Source organism: Amia ocellicauda, chromosome 14, assembly GCF_036373705.1.
Source record: "Amia ocellicauda isolate fAmiCal2 chromosome 14, fAmiCal2.hap1, whole genome shotgun sequence".
Lineage (NCBI taxonomy): Eukaryota > Metazoa > Chordata > Actinopteri > Amiiformes > Amiidae > Amia > Amia ocellicauda.
In genome coordinates, this window is record NC_089863.1 from 8747477 (window position 1) to 8771214 (window position 23738).

General features: G+C 37.5%; 1 protein-coding gene across 4 annotated transcripts in view; it reads right to left on the minus strand.

The window, feature by feature from the left end:
• LOC136768522 (interferon-induced very large GTPase 1) overlaps positions 1–23215 on the minus strand; it is a 30279-nt gene extending 7064 nt beyond the window's left edge. Inside the window, exons 1-16 of one of the 4 annotated variants that reach the window (XM_066722761.1) lie at positions 23051–23205; positions 22279–22387; positions 21988–22127; positions 21458–21572; positions 20670–20806; positions 20158–20242; positions 17572–17738; positions 17075–17186; positions 15619–16094; positions 15078–15199; positions 14707–14782; positions 9329–9598; positions 7957–8226; positions 4414–4683; positions 1199–1474; positions 597–866 (exon numbers count right to left, since the gene is read on the minus strand). In XM_066722761.1, the coding sequence (XP_066578858.1) occupies positions 597–866; positions 1199–1474; positions 4414–4603 (736 nt within the window). In that variant the 5' untranslated portion in view covers positions 4604–4683; positions 7957–8226; positions 9329–9598; ... (9 more) ...; positions 22279–22387; positions 23051–23205. Of the gene's footprint in view, positions 1–596; positions 867–1198; positions 1475–4413; positions 4684–6745; positions 7210–7956; positions 8227–9328; positions 9599–14706; positions 14783–15077; positions 15200–15618; positions 16095–16591; positions 16621–17074; positions 17187–17571; positions 17739–20157; positions 20243–20633; positions 20810–21457; positions 21573–21987; positions 22128–22278; positions 22388–23050 lie in introns of those variants that run through there. The other 3 variants (XM_066722763.1, XM_066722762.1, XM_066722764.1) reach the window with 3 other exon arrangements.
• Between the last annotated feature and the right edge of the window lie 523 nt (positions 23216–23738).

The window sequence follows — 23738 nt, forward strand, 5'->3', positions numbered from 1 at the left end:
GGGGAAAAAAGGGCAGTGGTGAAAAAGGGGCAGTGGCTCGCACCACCCCTGCACCCCACCTCTGTATGTCGCTGACTGCAGCACACACAGGTCTCAGGGATTGAACACACTCACACACCAACTAATTTTTCTACATCCCTTCACCTTTTATCCCCTCTCCCTACGCTCTTCCCCGCCCGCCAGCCCTATTTACCCTTTATTGGGTGTTGGGGCATGCTACAGTATTCAAACATTGTCAGTTTCTATTAACAAGAGAAAAAAAAACTGTGATTGTCACACGAAGAAACCAATGAACCTACGAAGACAGCCCTAGAGAAGTTTGCCTTCTTTGTTTTGCAGAAGCAAATTAAAAATCCTGAAAACTAAGGTCCTGTAAAACTGTTTATTTTAGTTATTAACCCACCCTTTTGTTGGGCTTTCCTCCACTATTGGACACGTATTTTGTTGTATTTTGCTACCCTTAATAAAGGAAGGTGGGAAACCCCAGAAAACTTTTTTAAACCATCACCAGACTCCTTGTGGTCCTTGCCATGTCCAACCCCTCACGGTGTCACAGTAGGTATGGAAAGGTTTTGTTTTTTGCAGAAGGTACTTACTTGTTTTAACAGATATTGAGACAGCCTGGCTTTGATGATTATTTTCAAGCACTGTAGAGACGCTGAAGGTGTAACCAGTTCCTTTTTCTAGATTGAAGATGGTGGCGGTACTGGACTCTGTGTTAATTACTTGTAATTCTTCACCAGAAGTGGCATAAGTTACTTTAAACTTGAATGGGATTCCTTCCATGTCAGCTGGCTTCGCCCAGCTCAGTGTGACTGATTTGCTTGTGATGTTTTCTGTCTTTATCTTCCCAGGTGGAGAGAGCTCTGTAAGAGAAATCACATTTTGTTGATCAGAATAGTGTAATTGATGCTACGGTACAACTAAAGTATTGTTGCTTATTCAGAATCCAGTTGCTTTGTATTAATTAGACTGAAATATGTAATATATATGTCCTTTAATATGCAATAAAGATATATTCTCGATTTTTTTTTATTTAGTGCTTAAATAATCCCCCTCAAAAATTTTACAAATCTTAAAAAATCATTTATTTAATTATTTTACAAGGGACTGGCTAAACAACACCCTGGATGTCTAAATGGATACAGTTAATCTGGAAGACTGAAGCTGGGCTGGAATATGTACATTTAGTTCTGACCTGTATATGCAGAGATTGAGGCGGCTTTGCTGAGTTTTCCATTCGATCCAACTGTGGCAACACTGAAGGTGTATTGTCTTCCTGGTCTCAGTTTGTCAATTACAGCACAATCAGTATCTTTGATTTTGACACTGGCTTTGGTTCTGTCTACAGAGTTGATGTAGGTTATTTTAAATCTCTTCTGAGGCCTGGTCATCCCATCAGGACATCTCCAGCTTAGTGAAACACGGTCAACTCCTGTAGAGTTTATTTTTATCTCTTCAGGAGGGGCTAGATCTGGAAGTAACAGGAACAGTTATGGACCACTACATGCGGTTATTTATAATTAAATATTATTATGAGTTATTATGATTTGTATGCACACAATACAGAAAGAAATGCCAGCAATCACCATGGCAGCAGCTAATATTACTTCATAGTGTGTACATGAGCTTATTACAGTGACATAACCCCTCTATAAAATCAGAACAGTGATATGCTTCCCACATCAGATGACCCGGCCTTTTAGCGTAGCAGGCTTATCACTGGTGTGGTGTGGAGTGGAGTAGAAACACCTGTGCCGTGTGGATTGCGCTCTCCCTGCACACATAACACGCTACATATGCTGAAACAGCAAGGTCATAATATTCATAGTGTCTTCTAGTTGGACTACGATGGAAACGAAACATCAATCACTGAATGTCTGTTATCTGAGAACACTGACACTATACACTCACCTAAAGGATTATTAGGAACACCTGTTCAATTTCTCATTAATGCAATTATCTAATCAACCAAACACATGGCAGTTGCTTCAATGCATTTAGGGGTGTGGTCCTGGTCAAGACAATCTCCTGAACTCCAAACTGAATGTCTGAATGGGAAAGAAAGGTGATTTAAGCAATTTTGAGCGTGGCGTGGTTCTTGGTGCCAGACGGGCCGGTCTGAGTATTTCACAATCTGCTCAGTTACTGGGATTTTCACGCACAACCATTTCTAGGGTTTACAAAGAATGGTGTGAAAAGGGAAAACATCCAGTATGCGGCAGTCCTGTGGGCGAAAATGCCTTGTTGATGCTAGAGGTCAGAGGAGAATGGGCCGACTGATTCAAGCTGATAGAAGAGCAACTTTGACTGAAATAACCACTCGTTACAACCGAGGTATGCAGCAAAGCATTTGTGAAGCCACAACACGTACAACCTTGAGGCGGATGGGCTACAACAGCAGAAGACCCCACCGGGTACCACTCATCTCCACTACAAATAGGAAAAAGAGGCTACAATTTGCACAAGCTCAGCAAAATTGGACAGTTGAAGACTGGAAAAATGTTGCCTGGTCTGATGAGTCTCGATTTCTGTTGAGACATTCAGATGGTAGAGTCAGAATTTGGCGTAAACAGAATGAGAACATGGATCCATCATGCCTCGTTACCACTGTGCAGGCTGGTGGTGGTGGTGTAATGGTGTGGGGGATGTTTTCTTGGCACACTTTAGGCCCCTTAGTGCCAATTGGGCATCGTTTAAATGCCACGGCCTACCTGAGCATTGTTTCTGACCATGTCCATCCCTTTATGACCACCATGTACCCATCCTCTGATGGCTACTTCCAGCAGGATAATGCACCATGTCACAAAGGTCGAATCATTTCAAATTGGTTTCTTGAACATGACAATGAGTTCACTGTACTAAACTGGCCCCCACAGTCACCAGATCTCAACCCAATAGAGCATCTTTGGGATGTGGTGGAACGGGAGCTTCGTGCCCTGGATGTGCATCCCACAAATCTCCATCAACTGCAAGATGCTATCCTATCAATATGGGCCAACATTTCTAAAGAATGCTTTCAGCACCTTGTTGAATCAATGCCACGTAGAATTAAGGCAGTTCTGAAGGCGAAAGGGGGTCAAACACAGTATTAGTATGGTGTTCCTAATAATCCTTTAGGTGAGTGTATGTCCTCTATTGTAAAACAAGTTCAGCTTTATTAATCTTTAAAAATAATATTTTATACCCGAAAACACTGTCTGACAAAACTTATAATAGAACACAGTAGAATATTTTAATTTATATTAGTTTGAAAAATATATTGGAAGCATCGCTTGCAAATGAAAGAGAAAACCTTTCCTTGACTTCAATGTTTACTTCTGAATCCAATTTGAATCCAAAGCTAGACTGTAATTTTCCTTTTAGCAGCTTGTAACCCACCATTATGTGGATACCGTACTGTAGCTCTACTGATGTGATGCTAGATGTACTAATATCTTGCATTATTAGCCTCCTTATAAATTAACTGTATAATTGGCAATCAAAATAATGAAAATAAATAACTTGCTCAATTAGAGAAACTAATGATCATAGATCAATTAATTCGTTGATTAATATTGATTAATTGATTAATCAAGGCAGCCCTATTACTAAGTAATTCATATTATTTTAAACTGCTCCATACCCAAAAGATTATTAAATTTCAAGCCTTTGAATAAAATGCTATAAATCATGAGCAATTTCAAGATGTTTTGTGTTTTAACCTCAGAATCTAGAAATGTGTTTAAAACAGGCTGATCTCACTCAACTCTGTGTTTGTGGTTTTGCATTTACATATATTTATTTTGTTTCTTTTGTTTGCTGAACTACCAGACAAACATCTCCTTTTTGGGTAGTTTTTAAATATGCCCAAGGCTCGACTCTGGCTACTGATCCAATTCCTTTAGTGGCAATTGCAGCCATCAGGCAGCCCCTTACTGTCGCCTACTGTTGTTGTCCAATGTTCGTACTATTTTACCACTTTGGCTTAATTTCAAATTAACCAGTATTAAATAGTAACTAAGTTGGTATAGGTTAGCAGGGAAGACTATTATGAAAAGTAAAGGGGGAAAAAGGATTCTTGTAGGTTATACTTGAAGAAAACAAGTGGAAAATAGTGGATTTTGATTCATTTTCCAGACAGCAGCTTCCCCCACCCCCAATTATAGGAAATCAATGTTCTGCATTTTCTGCACCTGTAGTTACCTTCAAAACCTAATACAATAATTTGCTTATATGGTTTATGCAATCGATTTTCTTTGTTTTACGAGCATTGCATCTGGATAATAAATTGGCCTAAATTAATTGTTTAGAACTAAAACAGTTAAGAAGACCTCTCTCAGCATAGTTCACATTTATGGCTCAAAACGAAAAACTATGTAATGATCAAAATAACCTGGAGAGGAAAAAGTAGGACTTTGAGACACGCCTTACTTGTGCAGGTAGTTGTGGAGACAGGTGCACTCAGCTGTCCATTGTCAAGAGCTGTGCTGACAGTGAAGGTGTACACACTTCCAGGCTGGAGGTTAGAAATGACAGAGTGGGTGTCGTCTGTGCGGGTTTTTCTTTTCTGATTATCAGGGCTACAATGAGAAACAATGAAGCTGTGGGGGACTGCATCCATGCAAGCAGGTTTACTCCAGCTAAGACACACTGATGTAGCATCCAGCGAGCTGATGTTCAACTGTCAAGGTGGAGACGGCTCTGCAAGACAAAGAATGTTTTTAAGTGTGTGTATACATTTATATATATATATATATATATATATATATATATATATATATATATATATATATATATATATATACAGTGAGGGAAAAAAGTATTTGATCCCCTGCTGATTTTGTACATTTGCCCACTGACAAAGAAATGATCAGTCTATAATTTTAATGGTAGGTGTATTTTAACAGTGAGAGACAGAATAACAACAACAAAATCCAGAAAAACGCATTTCAAAAAAGTTATAAATTGATTTGCATGTTAATGAGGGAAAGAAGTATTTGACCCCTTCAACTTAGTACTTGGTGCCAAAACCCTTGTTGGTAATCACAGAGGTCAGACGTTTCTTGTAGATGGCCACCAGGTTTGCACACATCTCAGGAGGGATTTTGTCCCACTCCTCATTGCAGATCCTCTCCAAGTCATTAAGGTTTCGAGGCTGACGTTTGGCAACTCGAACCTTCAGCTCCCTCCACAGATGTTCTATGGGATTAAGGTCTGGAGACTGGCTAGGCCACTCCAAGACCTTAATGTGCTTCTTCTTGAGCCACTCCTTTGTTGCCTTGGCTGTGTGTTTTGGGTCATTGTCATGCTGGAATACCCATCCACGACCCATTTTCAAAGCCCTGGCTGAGGGAAGGAGGTTCTCACCCAAGATTTGACGGTACATGGCCTCGTCCAGCGTCCCTTTGATGCGGTGCAGTTGTCCTGTCCCCTTAGCAGAAAAACACCCCCAAAGCATAATGTTTCCACCTCCATGTTTGATGGTAGGGATGGTGTTTTTGGGGTCATTCCTCCTACTCCAAACACGGCGAGTTGAGTTGATGCCAAAGAGCTCGATTTTGGTCTCATCTGACCACAACACTTTCACCCAGTTCTCCTCTGAATCATTCAGATGTTCATTGGCAAACTTCAGACAGGCCTGTACATGAGCTTTCTTGAACAGGGGGACCTTGTGGGTGCTGCAGGATTTCAGTCCTTCACAGTGTAGTTTGTTACCAATTGTTTTCTTGGTGACAATGGTCCCAGCTGCCTTGAGATCATTAACAAGATCCTCCCGTGTAGTTCTGGGCTGATTCCTCACCATTCTCATGATCATTGAAACTCCACGAGGTGAGATGTTGCATGGAGTCCCAGATCGAGGGAGACTGACAGTTATTTTGTGTTTCTTCCATTTGCGAGTAATCGCACCAACTGTTGTCACCTTCTCACCAAGCTGCTTGGCGATGGTCTTGTAGCCCATTCCAGCCTTGTGTAGGTCTACAATCTTGTCCCTGACATCCTTGGACAGCTCTTTGTTCTTGACCATGGTGGAGAGTTTGGAATCTGATTGATTGATTGCTTCTGTGGACAGGTGTCTTTTATACAGGTAACGAGCTGAGATTAGGAGAGTCCCTTTAAGAGAGTGATCCTAATCTCAGCTCGTTACCTGTATAATAGACACCTGGGAGCCAGAAATCTTGCTGATTGATAGGGGATCAAATACTTATTTCCCTCATTAACATGAAAATCAATTTATAACTTTTTTGAAATGCGTTTTTCTGGATTTTTTTGTTGTTATTCTGTCTCTCACTGTTAAAATACACCTACCATTAAAATTATAGACTGATCATTTCTTTGTCAGTGGGAAAATGTACAAAATCAGCAGGGGATCAAATACTTTTTTCCCTCACTGTATATATATATATATATATATATATATATATATATATATATATATATAGTTGTCACACACATTGTTTAGCGTAATACATTTTTTTGTGACCTGACCTCAAAGCAACACTTCTTGGAAGCATGTGACTGGACCCTGCCCACAGAACCACATGCCATGCTTTGTATAAAATGCTGTTATTTTTGTTGTTCAGAGAGACTCTGAGGTGGAGAGCTTCCATGTCAGGGCCTTCCAGGCTGGGCATGTTAAATAAATACATGATCCTCTGTGCTTGAAGACTTCAAATCTTTATTGGGCTCTTCTCTCTCTCTCTCTCTCTCTCTCTATATATATATATATATATATATATATATATATATACACACACACAGACTGGTGACAAATTAAAGGAAGAACCTGAATACCTGAGTGGAGGAACATAATGAATGCAGATGCCTCCAAACAGGTGTACTGCATGATACAATTAAGCAATTAACATCCTATCATGCTCTGTGGCATGTATAAAAATGCTGAGCGGGCCCAGTTGACCTAGAGTTTAGATCAACATGGCGGTTCATAAACCCCTCATTACAAAGACAAATGCATATTTGAGAGTCCAGTGGTGCAAACACCATAGGCAGTGGTCTACAGAGATGTGGGAAAAAGTTATCTGGTCAGATGAGTCATCCTTCACCATATTCTGCACAAGTGGGTGAGTGCATGTGTGGTGACACCAAGAGAACAGTACAGGCCTGACAGCTGGACCCCTAGAGTGAGGGGGTTCGGATGCTCTGTTATGCTGCAGGGGGCATTTTCCTGGCATGGTTTGGGTCCACTTGTCCCCTTAGAGGAAAGGGTCACTGCAAATCAATACAAAGTTATTCTGAGTGATCACCTTTATCCTATGGTGACACATTTCTATCGTGATGGGAGTGGTCTCTTCCAGGATGACAATGCCCCCATCCACAGGGCACGAGAGCTCACTGAATGGTTTGACGAGTATGAAAATTATGTGAATCATATGCTATGGCCTTTACAGTCACCAGATCTCAACCCAGTTGAACACCTATGTGAGATTTTGGACCGACGTGTTAGACAGCGCTCTCCACCACCACCATCAAAACCCCAAATGAGGGAATATCTTTTGGAAGAATGGTGTTCATCCCTCCAGTAGAGTCCAGACACTCATACAATTTGTGCCTAGAATATTGAAGCTGTTCTGGTGGCTCGTGGTGGCCCAACACCTCACTGAGACACTTTATGTTGGGTTTTCCTGTAATTTGTCACCCGTCTGTATCTGTGTATATTAATTTTTTTCCTAAAATGCTTCTATATGAAAATGAATAGATATTAAACAGTACATTTTAACTAATGGTCAGTGTCGACCCTGTTTGGTGTATAATAACCACTCAATGTTCAAAAAAGTTTTTTAGGTCATTAATATACTTTTGGTTTACTTCTCAAACCAATATACACTGCATAATTGTCTACAATGGCAAGTGTTGGCCATAGACTGCTGTACCACAATAAAAAGACTCAGCTGTGATTTAGACATTTGATGAGAAACAAAATGCTAAATATACACATGATGTAGAAACATGTCTTACTTGTGAAGACCTTTGTGGACACAGCCGTGCTTTGGTCTCCGTTCTCCATCGCTGTGGTGACACTGATCGTGTACTCTCTTCCAGGCTGGAGGTCAGTAAAAACAGCACGTCTGGATGTAGTTGGAGCAGAACAGGTCCGATTCTCAGAGTTGCAGTGCGATACCATGAAGCTATGTGGGATACTATCCATACCAGCAGGTCCGCTCCAGCTAAGAAAGACTGATTGAACATCCACTTTGTCTACGTTCAAATTTCTTGGTGGAGATGGCTCTGGGAAAACAAGGATTGTTTTCAAGATGTTATGCAGTTCCTTTTTTTCAAGTGAAATCTGTACAATTACTTGTGTATGTCCTACAATCCTCTTGGTATTATTTTAGAAAAGATTAATGTAAAGAAGAAACTGAATCCAAAATATAATGTAACAATCTGTTTTAGAAATGGAAAACAGACAAGCAGACAGGAAGAACAGTGCAGTTATGATCTAGACCACTTTACTAAACTTCAAATTCTGCTTTAAGTAATCAATTAGCAAAACATTTAAACTTTCTGTTCATTTTCCAAGGGGTTGCTCTTGGTATTTTTCATGCCATACCCATAAGGAAGAACCATATATTTACAATATAAAAAAACATATATTGTAATGAAGAACTGTGTGTCTTTCCCTGTGTGTCTTGTGTGAACAAGGTCTCTGTCTTACTGGGCTGCGGTACTGTGCTATAGTTCAACCCTGATACCCAGAAGAACATGGTTTGATTAGAACCAGTTTTCACCAGTTATTTGGGCTTGATACATATCTCTCTCGATTATTTGGACTCAGTAGTATGGTATAATATATTTAAAATGTATATTTGTTATATATATGTCATATAAATGCAACATATATAACACATTTGTGAAAAGTAATATATGATATATTAACACTAAACAGATTATAAATGTATCCATTCCTGCTGTGGTTCATAAATAATATATACATTCATTTTGGCCATACATTTTAAATATACGTTTCATATATATTTCAAACAACGTCCAATTGTGTGGTATTTTAAATATATTAATATATGTATAACTGCTTTTCCATATATTTTACATTTATGGTTCTTCTGTACACATAGTGCCTATATTGAGAAAATACTTTTTTGACACCGAATAAACTGCATAAATAGTGTTTATGGAAAAACTTCTGAATTAACATTTAATGATCTACACCCATTAACTCAAACACACATCATACACAAAGTAAAATGGTGTTGTCTTTCTTATTCCTGCTTATTCTTGACTATCTTAATTACAGTAAGGGTGCAAATGTTCAACGTACTGAAGAAAAAGTCTGTAAACCTCATAATTACTCTTATCACAGATCAATTCTTACTTGTGTTGGCACTGGTGTAAAGGACTGTCTTCTTCTCTCTTTTGTTTGGTGTAGTGGTGACAGTGAATTGATAAACACTCCCAGGTCTCAGGTCGGAAATAACAATTGAGTTGGAAGTTGTAGAGGAAAACTTCTTAGCATTTTCAGAATTCTGGTACGACACAATAAAGGTTTGCTTGATTCCATCGATATGAACCAGCGATTTCCAGCTGAGTGTTACTGAGGTGGTGTCCACACCAACTACACTCAGGTTTTCAAGTGCAGACAGTTCTGGGGAAGACATAAGTGGTTTATATTAGTTACATACATATGCAATGTAGCACCATTTTCTAAAAAGTACTACTAGTAACTAACAGGCAACTATTGCAAATGGCATTGAACAGATAACAGAACACAGATAATCTTGCTTGTTTGCTATCGTGATACACAAAATTAAGTGCAAACTTGAAGAGTCAATAGTGCAACATCAGAGCTTCAGCAGAGCAGGGTGGACGATCACATTTTCACTGATAACACCAGAAACCCACAGATGTCACTGTCTTCCACACACAGGCTTTTACTTTAATTTATATCCATTCATGTGGATAATCAAACCATTTTCATGTCAAAACCATTTGGTAAAAACCAAAGTTATCAACTTTCTGTAGTACCCTTCTGAAAGACCTGAGGTTTTGTCAAATTTAAATACAATAAATGACATATCAGCTCTGCATAAATATTCAAGTGTATATGAATATATATATATATATATATATATTTCTTTGAATGGAATATGTAAAATGTTGTTGTATATTTCTGTCTGTCTGTCTCTCTCCCACTGCACACCCACTTTGTCTGGTTCCACGTGCAAAACACGTCGAACCACTCTCCCCCACAGTCCTTTGTGCATCCCAGAATGCTTTGCATAGGAAGCGGTGACGTCGCCCCAATGCTTGGTAACTCCACCCTCCAAAGGAGGAAGAGGAAGTTACTGAGCCAATCCACATGCACATCCGGGACACTGCCCTCTGCTGATTGGACATTATGCTCCTTTTGTTTAGAACTGTATAAAAATGCAAACCCGGAAGATTTAGAACCAAGCATTTCTCAGGGAGGTGGTTCCCCAGGACCAGGCAGTGTTTGGCAGTTTGGACTTTTATAGATCGTAGCATTTTGAAATTGGTGTATTTTTTCAGAAATGTCTAACAAACATTGCACAATACTTTAGAAACAACATTATTTACCAAAATATGTGTTTTATTATTATTATTATTATTATTATTATTATGCATTCTGCTTAGTGTTCTCAAACAAATAAATGCATACACTTGTGATTCTGTGATCTGAGTGACCTTCCAGTACCTTATAGTACTTTCAGAAAGATTACTATCATGTTTACACAAGAGTACTCGCAGAAGCCCACTTCAATAATAGTTAGGGCTGTGCTGGTATATGGTATACCACCTCACTGCAATATCAAGCCCACACCACGGTGAAAAATAATTGATCATCAATACTGCCGATTTTGTTTTGTTTTTAAAAAAAAGCTGTGCTTTATAACCTCCGGCTGCAACAGAAAATATAGCAAATAAAAATATTTCAAAACAAATGACACACCGGAATAGGTGTCTGTCAGGTTGCTCACAGCTGTAAGATCATCACATTTCCAGAGCAACTGTCTTTGAGCAGACCTGTTTGAAGATGCTGCTGGAGTTTCACTGAAACTTTCAGTAATTCTGGCGCTTCAATCATGGTGTCTCCCGTGTATAGGTGTAGGTCTAGGGGGGGTGTTGAGAGAACATTAAATTCCCCCTCCCCATCACGAAAGCCTGGCTCCATAGGCATAAGGGACGCTTCCCACCCAGTATTGACAGCGTCCCCCCTTAATAAAAAAATGATGCCACTCCCCCTTCACTCGACAACTGCGCACCCCTACCCACCCACCCTTGACAATTTTTTTTTAAGTTGCAAAAAACTACTTCTTATTATTCAATATAATTATATATATATATATATATATATATATATATATATATATATATATATATATATTAAACTTATATGGGTAAAGCTTTTTCTGTAAAATAAACTAATTGAGATGTGTTATTACAGTTAGGTTTAATTCCTCATAGCCCATAGAGTTTTAGTTTTTCTATTTTAGTCTTATTTTTTTAATTGTAGGCTATTTTAGTTTATTTTAAGTATTATTATTATTGGGGCTCCAACACGTTGATAATGTGATTGGACTATTGCTAATAATACTATTAGGCTCCCATTTAAGATTGCAGCTCCAATGCGATCATTGTTAAGTTGGACAAGGGGCAGGATTAAAACAAAGATCTGCGGAAGAGTCGCAGGAGGAAATCTCTCAGCTCATCTTCTCACTGAATTAAATCTAAAATATGAGGCCCTGCGAGCGGGGAGGAGACGTGTATTGCCGCGTGGCTTCCAGGATGGGCGGGCAGCACGAGAGACACCGCGAGCCAATCACTGTGTCTGAAACTGAAGGGAAACCGAAGGGTGGAAGTGGCAGACAGTCCTGCAATCAGTCTTTAAAGCATATAAACACAGCGATCTGGCGCTCCATGCTGTAAATCAACAACATTAATCTCCCCACTGATACAAAACTACAAGCCTGTACTTCGCAGTGGTTACAAATATGAGTAGAAGAAAAAATTATTAAATAAAAACCAAAGCCGCCATTGATGACAGCTGTGTAGTTATTTTTTTATTCATATTGCTGTTGTTGTTGTTGATGTTATTTATTTATTGGCAGACACCCTTATCTAGGCGTTATCTATTAGAGGGTGGATCAATGGTGATGTGTTAGATGAATAAGAGATGAACACTGACAAAAGATGTAATGCAGAAACCAGTGTTCAATGTTTACACGTACATGTTAAATATGATTGTGTTACACAGCTATATTTACACTTGTACCATTGTCTGAATTGCATATCCATACATAAATACTCTTTACAGTACACAGCTTTGTGTATTGTGTGTGTGTCAATGTAACAGTGCACACCAGTACAGTGAAAACATAGTTACCAGTTCCACTTTGTATACTGTGCCTGGGATGAAGCTGGATTTATTTATTTATTCATGTAATCCACCCACTGTACAGTGCACAAACCTCATACACTGGATGTGTTGGCTTGCAAGTTAGGCAACCATATGCCTGTACAATTTTCCATAGATATAATTCAGATGTCTCCATATGCTTTACTAGCGTAAATATTCATATTAGCAATTATACAGTATGTTTACACTACAGCCGCTTTGACAGCAGTGCCATTCGATGCAGTCTCTTAAAAGTCGCCTTCAATCCCATATTAGAGAGAGATGCATTAATTATTGAAAACCTACTGATTTGTCCGAACATCGATTACAAAATGCATACATTAGACTACACATTAAATCTGGGCATCTACACATTTAACCTTTTCTGTTACATGTAAAACTTTAAACTAATACCAAATGTATCATGCATGGAAACCCCCCCTTATATACGATATAGTCTGAATATACACCGTTCAGCCATAAGAATATGACCACTGACAGGTGAAGTGAATAACACTGATAATCTCGTTATCATGGCACCTGTCAGTGGGTGGGATATATTAGGCAGCAAGTTGATGTGTTAGAAGCAGGAAAAATGGACAAGCGTAAGGATCTGAGCGACTTTGACAAGGGCCAAATTGTGATGGCTAGACGACTGGGTCAGAGCATCTCCAAAACTGCAGCTCTTGTGGGGTGTTCCCGGTCTGCAGTGGTCAGTACCTATCAAAAGTGGTCCAAGGAAGGAAAAGCGGTGAACCGGCGACAGGGTCATAGGCGGCCAAGGCTCATTGATGCACGTGGGGAGCGAAGGCTGGCCCGTGTGGTCTGATCCAACAGACGAGCTACTGTAGCTCAAATTGCTGAAAAAGTGAATGCTGGTTCTGATAGAAAGGTGTCAGAACACACAGTGCATCGCAGTTTGTTGCGTATGGGGTTGCGTAGCCGCAGACCAGTCAGGGTGCCCATGCTGACCCCTGTCCACTGCCGAAAGCGCCTACAATGGGCACGTGAGCATCAGAACTGGACTACGGAGCAATGGAAGAAGGTGGCCTGGTCTGATGAATCACGAGTTCAAGGTGTTGACTTGGCCTCCAAATTCCCCAGATCTCAATCCAATCGAGCATCTGTGGGATGTGCTGGACAAACAAGTCCGATCCATGGAGGCCCCACCTCACAACTTACAGGACTTAAAGGATCTGCTGCTAACGTCTTGGTGCCAGATACCACAGCACACCTTCAGAGGTCTAGTGGAGTCCATGCCACGACAGGTCAGGGCTGTTCTGGAGGCAAAAGGGGGACCTACACAGTATTAGGCAGGTGGTTATAATGTTATGGCTGATCAGTGTACATCACGAAATGAGTATGAGTTGTTTTTTTGCAGATATTTTCTTGATTTAATACAGCGAAAATGTAACCACTCCTACTGTATTGTTGTGCAGGATTAAAAACAACTTAAACCAGCCGCTAATAGCAAACTACACAACTGTACTGGGATTTACATTAAAAAAATTGAAGAAAGTGCCATCTAACTAAAAGTGAAACCAGGCCTGAGTGCAGTTGTGTAGTTTTCTAGTAGTGGCTGTGTGACAATTGTGTTTTATCTTGTCTCTTTGTGCAAGAAAACAGTTGCGAGAAGTTAGTTTTGCAGCGCAAATCATGTTAAATTTAATACCACGAAAGCTTAGCAGCGCAATTTCCATTTGCAGACATGTCGCTAATGCTTTTGAGAGCCACTCGCAGTGCCAACATTTTTTATTTAATTCTGTCAACATGTTGGGATTTCTGTCAGGAACATCCACACACTACATGACTGAAATCACACATTTGTAACTCTTAAAACAAAAAGTATTTGGAACCAAGTCATTTACATATCATTCTTTTAATATTTATTTCAATGTAAATAATAAAGTTTGGAATTTTAAGCCAGCCATTACTTTATAACACTTTAAAATATATATTTGCCAATGGAGTAATGTACACATTGTGCTTTTAAAATCTTTATTTTATTCTGTTTGTGTGTATTTGTTAATATGTTTAGTTTGGATTTGTGTAGTTCTACTGTTTGACTGAACAATAAAACATATTTGGAAAGTGAATTTGAAGAGTCTTCCTACTTCTAGACGAGTTTCAGAACAACACCCCGCCCCGCCCACCGGTACATTCTTCTACGGTATGTCGATATTAATTATAAAAACTCTGTCACCGGCACAGCCCTAATAATAGTGTTAACATGATACCACTTCCTAAAGGTATACAGCACCATTTGAGACCACAGAACACATAAGTACTATAACAGAATAGTGATAATATTCCCTGTTATACTTCCTTTATTCTACCTTTTGCATTTTCTTGCTTCTTGCCGGCAACTTCATCTTCAGAAACCATTAAACTCTCCTGGGCATCTTCGAATTCCTGAAAACACACAAAAAAACATGTCAATGAATGTAAAAGAATTTGAGAGAAAAAAATATCCTGACATGTTTTACGATTCCTGAATGATTTAATTCACAAATTTACAAACCATAGTACTTCAAGAAAGTGATTTATGATAAGAACCCGACACCTAACAAGAGGATTTTGCACATCTTTTGTTTTGTTTCTAGTAGTCCTGAGTATTATTTGTCCGTCTATCTAACCATCAGCATTCATTAAATAAAATAATTAAATCTTAAAGGATGAAACCAGGTTTAATGGAAAGTGCTCTCACCACAGCTTCCTCACAGAAGTCTATCTGTATTGACGAAGCATCGATTTCGCTTTCATGTAGTTCTGACTGGGTTTGGGATGATACTGAATTACTCTCTGTGTTCACTTTCAGTCTTCCTTCATCTGCAAATGAATACCACAGCTAGATTAACATTGATATAAACAAAATGCAACTGCAGACATACAATCCATGGGCAAACACTTTAATTTAACAGTTATTTTTAAATTGAAGTTAACATGTTAATTAAGGATTAAAATAATTCTATATTAAAGTTTGTAAGAAAATATGCAAATACAGTATGTGTACGTACAGAAAATTCATTAGAATGCTACATTGGCTCTAGCTGTGTTGTCATGCATACGAAATCAAACCATTGTGACTTATTATCTATGAAATGAGCGTCTACTGTGTTAAGCATAAACTGACACTATTTAAAAATAATAAAACAGGAAAAAGTTATAGAATGAGTGGAACTTTGTTACTATGTTGTTGTTCATCTTCCACAAATAGTTGCAATACTATAGAAGTAATATATTACTACCTTTTGCGACATCAGAGGTTTCACAGTGAATGGTTTTGTGGTCTGTGTGAGATCTTCTGACTCCACCGTCATCTACCCTTTGACTGGCATCTTGGAAATCCTTGAAAATATAATCTGAGAATGTGAGGTATTTAACCAGTTTATATCTGGTTTTGAGGTTTAAAATTATCATAACATTGATGATATTTAATGTAGTTATCTAAACCTGCCTGAAAAAACTATTTTGGTGGTAGAGGGCTAATTGTGCAGGGGGCCATTAAAGGGATACTTCAGTATATGATTCGGTATATTATTTCGCAAATCGCTGACTCTCACTCTCCTTTCGATTGTTTTATTTTTGATCTAAACATCCATTATTCCACATTTCCTCGAAAATATTCTTGTGACGTTTTCAGGTAAATTTGTAGATGTTTCCATATCCATTTGGTTTGAAGCTGGTGGGAGTGCTTCTCCCTTCAACCTGGTTACACTGCATCCTGGTTGAAATAAAAATATCAAAGTTTGAGCACTAGTAATGCATCTATTACAATTGTTTACCTAATTTCAAAAATGTCTATTTCATTGGGAATATACTTCCTGTCACTAAGCAGTGTTTTCTACTTCCAGAAAAGCAACATCCCCAACTAGTTTTGCAATGATCTGAAGTTACACACTGCACAAATCTTTACAATGCCATGCATATGTACAAATAGGGGTTATGTCATTTAATAAATGAAAGATGTTTTTCAAAATTATATTGAAGTCATTTTCCACCTTGCCCAGCTACAACCCTCAGTTTGGAGGGATGGCCTGATTTAGACAAGTGTCTGGGAGGTACAATGCACCATCCATGTCCTGATGCTTGAGAAGACATGTCCCAGGCATATTCAGACTGTGCTCTTCTCCTGACCTTTTCTATTCAACGACTTTATCGCTGACCTGCTTGGCCTTCATGGTTGAGTCTTTACTTGAAATTCACTACCTGACTACCTACCTGTTTTGATTCTTACATCATGAGAACCACTACAAATGCAGACAGACAGAAGACATTCATGTAATTGGGTGGCTCATTAAAGTCGCTGTAGAACATTATGTAATTCTTGAGGCGGGTTTAAATATCCCTTCATTCATGGGATGTTTTCATTTATTTACTATCAAATGGCTACTCACGTTGACTACACAGTAATGCCCCTAGTAACCTCATCTAACGCTTCATTGTTTCTGTTTCATATTTATTGGGATTAAAGTGAGCTCCCTGCTTGAACCATCACTTTTTTATTTTCTTTCATAGCATGCAATAGATCTACCTCAAGTACAAAGCATTTCATGTTAATTGGAAACCGTGTGCTTTCCAAAACCATTAAATATTGAAAAGGTATATAATTATATTAAAAAAAAAATCGAATTGAACATTGTCATTTGGTGGTTAAAACTGATACAGTATAATAATAATAAAATAATAATAATAAAAAAATACCTTCTTTATTTTCATCGGATGCTGCATATTTAATGTCTCTTGTTTCAGTTTGAAGTCTTTCGTCTTTGGCAGAAATATTATCTTCAGCTTTATCATAACTATTTTTCAGTCCCTTTAAAACACAACAAAAATCATATGTAAACACTATAAGGAAAATAAATACTATATTTTAATATTTCAGTACTGTGTCAATCTACTTCCACGTGCTTTGTTCAAATGTCTTTGATGATTCAGACAATAGAAATTGATTTTTCATTGGGACAGCTTAAAGCTAACATAGTTCATTATCTAATTTATTTATATTTTTAAAGAACATACAAATCTTACACACTTCTATAATATAGAATTTGCTTTCACATATTTATTGACTATCAATCATTCTAACAAGTATGTTGAGTTCTGAAGTAAGACAAACATTTGGTGGTGTTCATGTAAACTTTTACCCATAAATTAACAATATAAGAATGAGCAAAGGAAAAGGGAAATGTTTTCACTACCTCCTCCTCCCCAGGGGCAGCACGGTCTCTGTGTTTGCCTGTTGCAGTCTGACACGCTTCTCTGCTCTTAGTCACGTCCTTTTCCCGCTCCGATTGGACTGAAGGATCTGAGTCTGGGTCCATTTCTGGGTCCACACTGGATCCACTGTGAGCTGCTTCCTGGATTGCTAATTCAACCACAGAAGCATTGCACTGAATGAAAGTCATGAAACCGATATAATCACAATTGAAAAAACATATAATCATATAAACATGTTATCAACCCTGTACCTGTCAATTGTTGAGCCCTGTGCATTAACCCATGTGTCGTTCACAGCATTCACCCTGTACTTTATCGATTTATTTATACTGTACGAGCTAAAATATGTTTAATCCTTTTATTATTGTTCTTGCAGAAATGTATTATTATTACTTTTCAGTGATTTTCAGTGACTTGTTTTACTATGATACATAAAAAATGTCATCTCTCTACCGGAATAGTGTTTTAAGCCAACTGCATTAAAGACTTCTGTAGTCCTACCAACAAAGATGCATGAACATATTTCATGAAATACATGTTAGCCTGTATTGCATGTGTTGAATATCAGTGTTCAAACTTAATGTTGAAAATGTACATTGGAACAACGAGAACACAATGAAAATACAATAAGTTAATGCCAGTATTTATTCTATGCAAAATGTAAATATATAAAACAATATATTTTACTTGGGGCCTGACAGATATATTTGAACACCGATATTATCGGCTGATATTGGCCTTTTACAGAAATATATGTATCGGCAGATATTCCACCGATAATGCACTGATATAATTTCTCAAACTATTGGCTAAATATTAGAACATGATTTTTTCTACTGTTGTGTGAAATTACACATATAGCTTGGTCTTTGTTCTAATGTATAGAACATGCATATTTTTAATTTTTCCTTGGCTCTCCCTTATTCTAATTTATTTAATGTATTTTTACAATGTTTGATTTGTGGTTGTTATTTATGATGAAAATTAATGTAAAGTTTATTATGTAAAATGTAAAAATCCTGCCTTCAGGGCATATTTTACACATTTTCTCTCTGACAGGGATTCATGCTTGAAAATGTCTGTTTTGCATGAAATCATTTTGCACAATAATTTCACATGATGCAACCTTAGTTTGGAAAGGTTATTAAACCTGGAGAAGGCAATGCCCCCCCACGTCTTGCAATGTGGTCAATGGGCGAGCCGGCCTTGCATGTTATAGATTCCAACCTTATTGTTTTAGGTTTTTAATTTCAAATATATACTTCTGTAATTTAATCTATGTAAAATAAATCAGTCAAAGATGTCAGCTTCTATCATAGTGAAAAGATCTCTGGGGCTCCAGCACAGCATACAAATGTTTACATCATTTTAACTGTCCTTAAATCTGCTCAAGGATCCTGCATATACAATATATGTGCTGCAAGTTGTATGTAAATCACAGTCTAATTCAACAGTGTTACAAGCAATCTAGGTGCAGGATATTCTTTAATATAGTTGTATCGGGTGGGACTGTGCGCTCTGGTACCGATTTGCTAATTGCATGTTTAGTGCTCCTTATAAGACAGGTGAAGCGTAGTGGCTAGAGAAACAGTAATGATCAGGACTCTCAGCAGCTGTACCAAGTTCCTGTTTTAGTTTCTTTCCTGTGCTGAAAGATGAGCCTTCCACATTGTTTATTATTAGTGTGATCTTGTTTAATTAATTTTACTAATATTGGTTATTTCCGTTTTATAGGTGACCTAACCATATTATTTGTATCTTTTTAATGACAACTTTTAAGGTAATTAAATTGAGCTCATGAGATTTTAATCTTGAGCAGTTGTTAGTGGCGATGCATTTTAACTTGTTTTACAGATTTTATTGTAGGAGCGTCAGCCACTGTTTCTCATTACCATTGTTTCTTTGTTTGTCTTTTGTTTTGCACTATTTTATCATTGAGACTAGTTAGGAATAACATGCAGTTCAGCTATCACTAGCCACTTTCATTGTGGTTAACACTAGATAGTGTTTTATGCATATTGGGCTTTGGTTGTTGGACAACAGCACAATGTAGGCAAAGACAGGAACCAAGGTCAAGAAACAGGCGTGGGGTTGTGGGATCAAGCGAACAACACTAACTAGGTAGTGCATAAGAGCGATGGTCAAAGAGAGGATAAGAATGGTCAATACACAGCAAGATCTACAGCCATAAACACTAAGCATTGCAAACTACTAGAGAAGGCAAGATTTTACAGAGAACAAAGGGGTATATATACAGAAAGCAGGTGAAGCAAGGAAATGAGGAACAGGTGTGCTAATGGATTGGGGAACAACGGGCAATAATTCAATTATGAAGAGGAATGGAAAAACAGGGAAGGTACAAGACTGGGGAAAATGGAAACCCTTGTGGTGAAATGTAGACATGACAGGAACCCCCCTCATGCTGTATACATGACAAATCTATTCATTCTTATCATTACTATCATCATCATCAGCATCATCTTGGGTTCTATTTAAGTAATTTCTGTATTATACAGAAAAAAGGCAGGTCAAATGCACATAGCCAACGGCCTACATAATGTTTTTACCTCCTTTGCTTTCATTGGCTGCCGCATGATCAATGTCTTCTGCCTCAGCTGGAGCTCGTCTGTCTTTGCCGGAAACCAGCAGTTTCTTAAAAACACATAACATGTTTGATTAATACTATTGCATTTTAAAAAATAATTATTGGTTATGAATCTTTGTTCTAATGTATTCTAATTAAGGACATTGGAAAACATTTGTTTTGCTCTTTTCAAATTCTCTATATATATCTGGAAAAAAATCTTTATTAGAGCACCTAAAAGAACACATGCAGATGCTAGATTAGCTGCACTTTATATGAAGAAAATTTAGCTTTTCATTTCTATAAAAATAAAACAAAACAATCATTGTTATGACACACGATAAATCACGCCAATAAGAATGCAGAATTCTGGAATGCTCAAAAAACCTGTCAGTTATATCAAGAACAATTCAAATAGACAATGTCAGCATGACCATTTTTGAAAGGAAATATCTTCACCATCTCGTCCTCCTCAACAGGTGAACCATTTCTTGCCTTATCAGCTGATGTCTGACATGGTTCACTGTTTTCAGCCACATCTTCTCCTGCTTCTGACGGGACTGTGGAAGCCGAGTCTGGTTCCATTTCTGGTTCCACACTGGATCCACTTTTGTCTGTCTCCTTCTGTAGTTCTGCTTTAACGACAGAGACATTGCACTGAATTATTTTTGAATGTTAAACTATTGAATACAGTATTAATGCAGACTACATAAATAAAATCTACATGCATTTGGTTATACAGGTCTTCATTTTAACAAAATGAAACCCTGAAATTTCTAAATGTGTATTATTCATAATATACCATGCACAGCCAAAAGGCAACAGAAAAAAGATTAAGAAAAAACAAGGTTGATGTGTTGAAATGTTCTCTATATGTCATTGGTCTGCTTTTGAAATCCATATGCAGTTTAAATTTAAGGTACATGTATATTTAAGTGTGGCAAATACAGTTTTTAATTTTGTCTTTATTAAGTCATCACAACTAAGGTGGTTTGGTGTAGTGTATCTTATTACATAATCAGTTGGATAAACAGAAGTTACTATCACCGGTATTGTATTGGAATAATTTGTTGGTATTTAACTTTTTTGTTTTTTAGTTTAATCTTAGTACTTTTACATGTTATAGTGGCTTAATTAAAATGTATTGAACAATGATTTTATGAACAGGTTGTGTTCTCCTTGTTATAAGATAACATGGTAATATGTAACATGTACTTATTATATGGCAGAATTAAAATTGGGTGAATTTGTGCAATATTCAGAATGTATTTGGTAAATAGTACCTTGTCTTGTTTTAGTAAATGTTTCATGCCGAACAGCTTCTAGTCCAGTCTGCTGTGTTCCAGCTCTCCTGATTCCCTCATTATTTTGTACCATTTCCCAGTCATTTTCAAACACCTTTGAATAAAAAATATACATAGATATATACATACATTGTATTACTTTGTTTCAATATCAAATACAATCTTAATTATTTATATCTTCAGTCACCAAGTATGTGAGATGCACACCCATCGACACTTCGCCAGCCACCCTGCCCCAGGTGGGCCCCTGCCCTTTTAATGTCCTGTGCATGTTACTGCAATAATGAGCTTAAGAGTGCAAGTCTAGACTCCGCTGTCCAAAGATCAGCTAGGTTGACTGAGTTGAGAGTGAAATACTTCCAGGATTTCCCCCAGAAATGTGCATAGACAGTTACTGAATTGTTGATGGTGGAGAGTGCTTTTGTGTGTTTTTAAGTGTAATGGTAGAGGAAACACAATGAAATGAAGCCTGGAAATACTGAATCTGGAATTTTCAAATTAGAAGATACCTTTTCTGTTGTATTGCCTTTCCTTGCCGACTCTGTGGTAGTGATGGTGTCATTGCTTGTGCTCTCTGTTGACATCGGTGGGACTGAAGAGGGGGCAGGATCTGACATCACTCTGCCATGGTGTCTTGATTTCTGCAAATCTAATATAGTAGATACTCTCACATTATGAACAAGTCATGATTGAGTACAGGTAGTTCATGTGTAGGATAAAGCTCTGATTAGGCCATAGTTATCTCTTGTGTAGCAGATGATCTCACTGCAATCTGTTACACAGTATTGGACGGTACTCACCCCGGCACAGGGTCTCTTCTGAAGCCAGCCTCTGACCACATTCACAGCAGAATTTATGTCTTTCCCCGCAATCGCAATTGCAATTAGGACACTTCATTGTGTCACTGTCCTGAGAAATGAAAAGGACAGCGGGATCTGGATTAGTTATGGAAAGTCAAATGTAAGCATGCCTAGCATTATATTGAATATTATAATGAATATTTCATTCAGGCATTAGGACACTTCAGAAACAAGATCAATTTTACATGATCTTAGCAAGCCTACTGTTATATTGATGTAGTATAATAATGTCCGTTTAAAACTTGGCTCTTAGTTCATTGTAAGTTTTTTATTTAAGCTCGAATATTTAAATGTTAACATACATAATTAATATAATATAATAATACATTTAAAGCAGACTGGGGTACTGCTTTTAAAGCGTATAATAATAATAATAATAATAATAATAATAATAATAATAATAATAATAATAATAATAATAATTGCCGTACTGTGGCTTTTTCTTAAGTCACTGTTTATGTTACAAAAAAAAAACATTTGGCTATTGAATATTATTGAATATAAATTTAGGGCCGGATTAAATCAAAACTTTGACCCACCCGCTATCTACAAACCTGTAGTTTTACTAAATGCAGCCGCAACTGAGTCCAGTTCTGTATTTTTGTATTAGCGGGTGGGTCAAAGATTTGATTTATCCGGCTGACTTTTTGGTCTATAATGATAAAATTGCAAATACATAGGCTACTTAACAAAAATATGAAATAAGTATTACCATAAATCACGGTTTCATGTCTGGTATACATTTACTTTAGGATAGTCCTATTTTCCGAGAGTCCGTACGCACTTAAATATTTGAGTATCTGATTAAATATTTAAAGTTACAGATGTTCATGTAGTGGCGCGATCCATCCGAAGAGGCAAAACTGTGCGAAAACTAAAATAATTAGTTTGCTTTTTTTTTTAATTAAGATTTACTGTCACTAAGATATTCTGTTACATATTAAGATAATGTTATTGGATTAAGTGTTGCAGGTTTAAATAGCGTCTGGGGTTTTACATACCTATACACTCTAATGGTCTCTCCCAAAATGTTTGCCAAGTCATTCATATAAACTGAAACTTAACTGGTTTCGTTTCCTGCTGATGAGCTGTTGTATGTCAGATGTTGTTTGCTTGATTTAAGTGAAAACATCAGTGGAAACCTGCAAATTCAACTACTTTACTCACTGCCATATATTACCACACATAAAAGAGTCATGCAATATTGCAAACATTTACTGAGGATTACATTAATCAAATCATACACGTTTCACATATTTCACCCCATTTTTGTATGGAAGGACAAAATATCTTCCTGAGATTGAGTTATGTATTTTTTCATTGTTTGGATATAAGGGTGTGTGGCAAACACAGCATTTAAAGCACAGGCTAATGGGAGAAGTAATGAGAAAACATACACA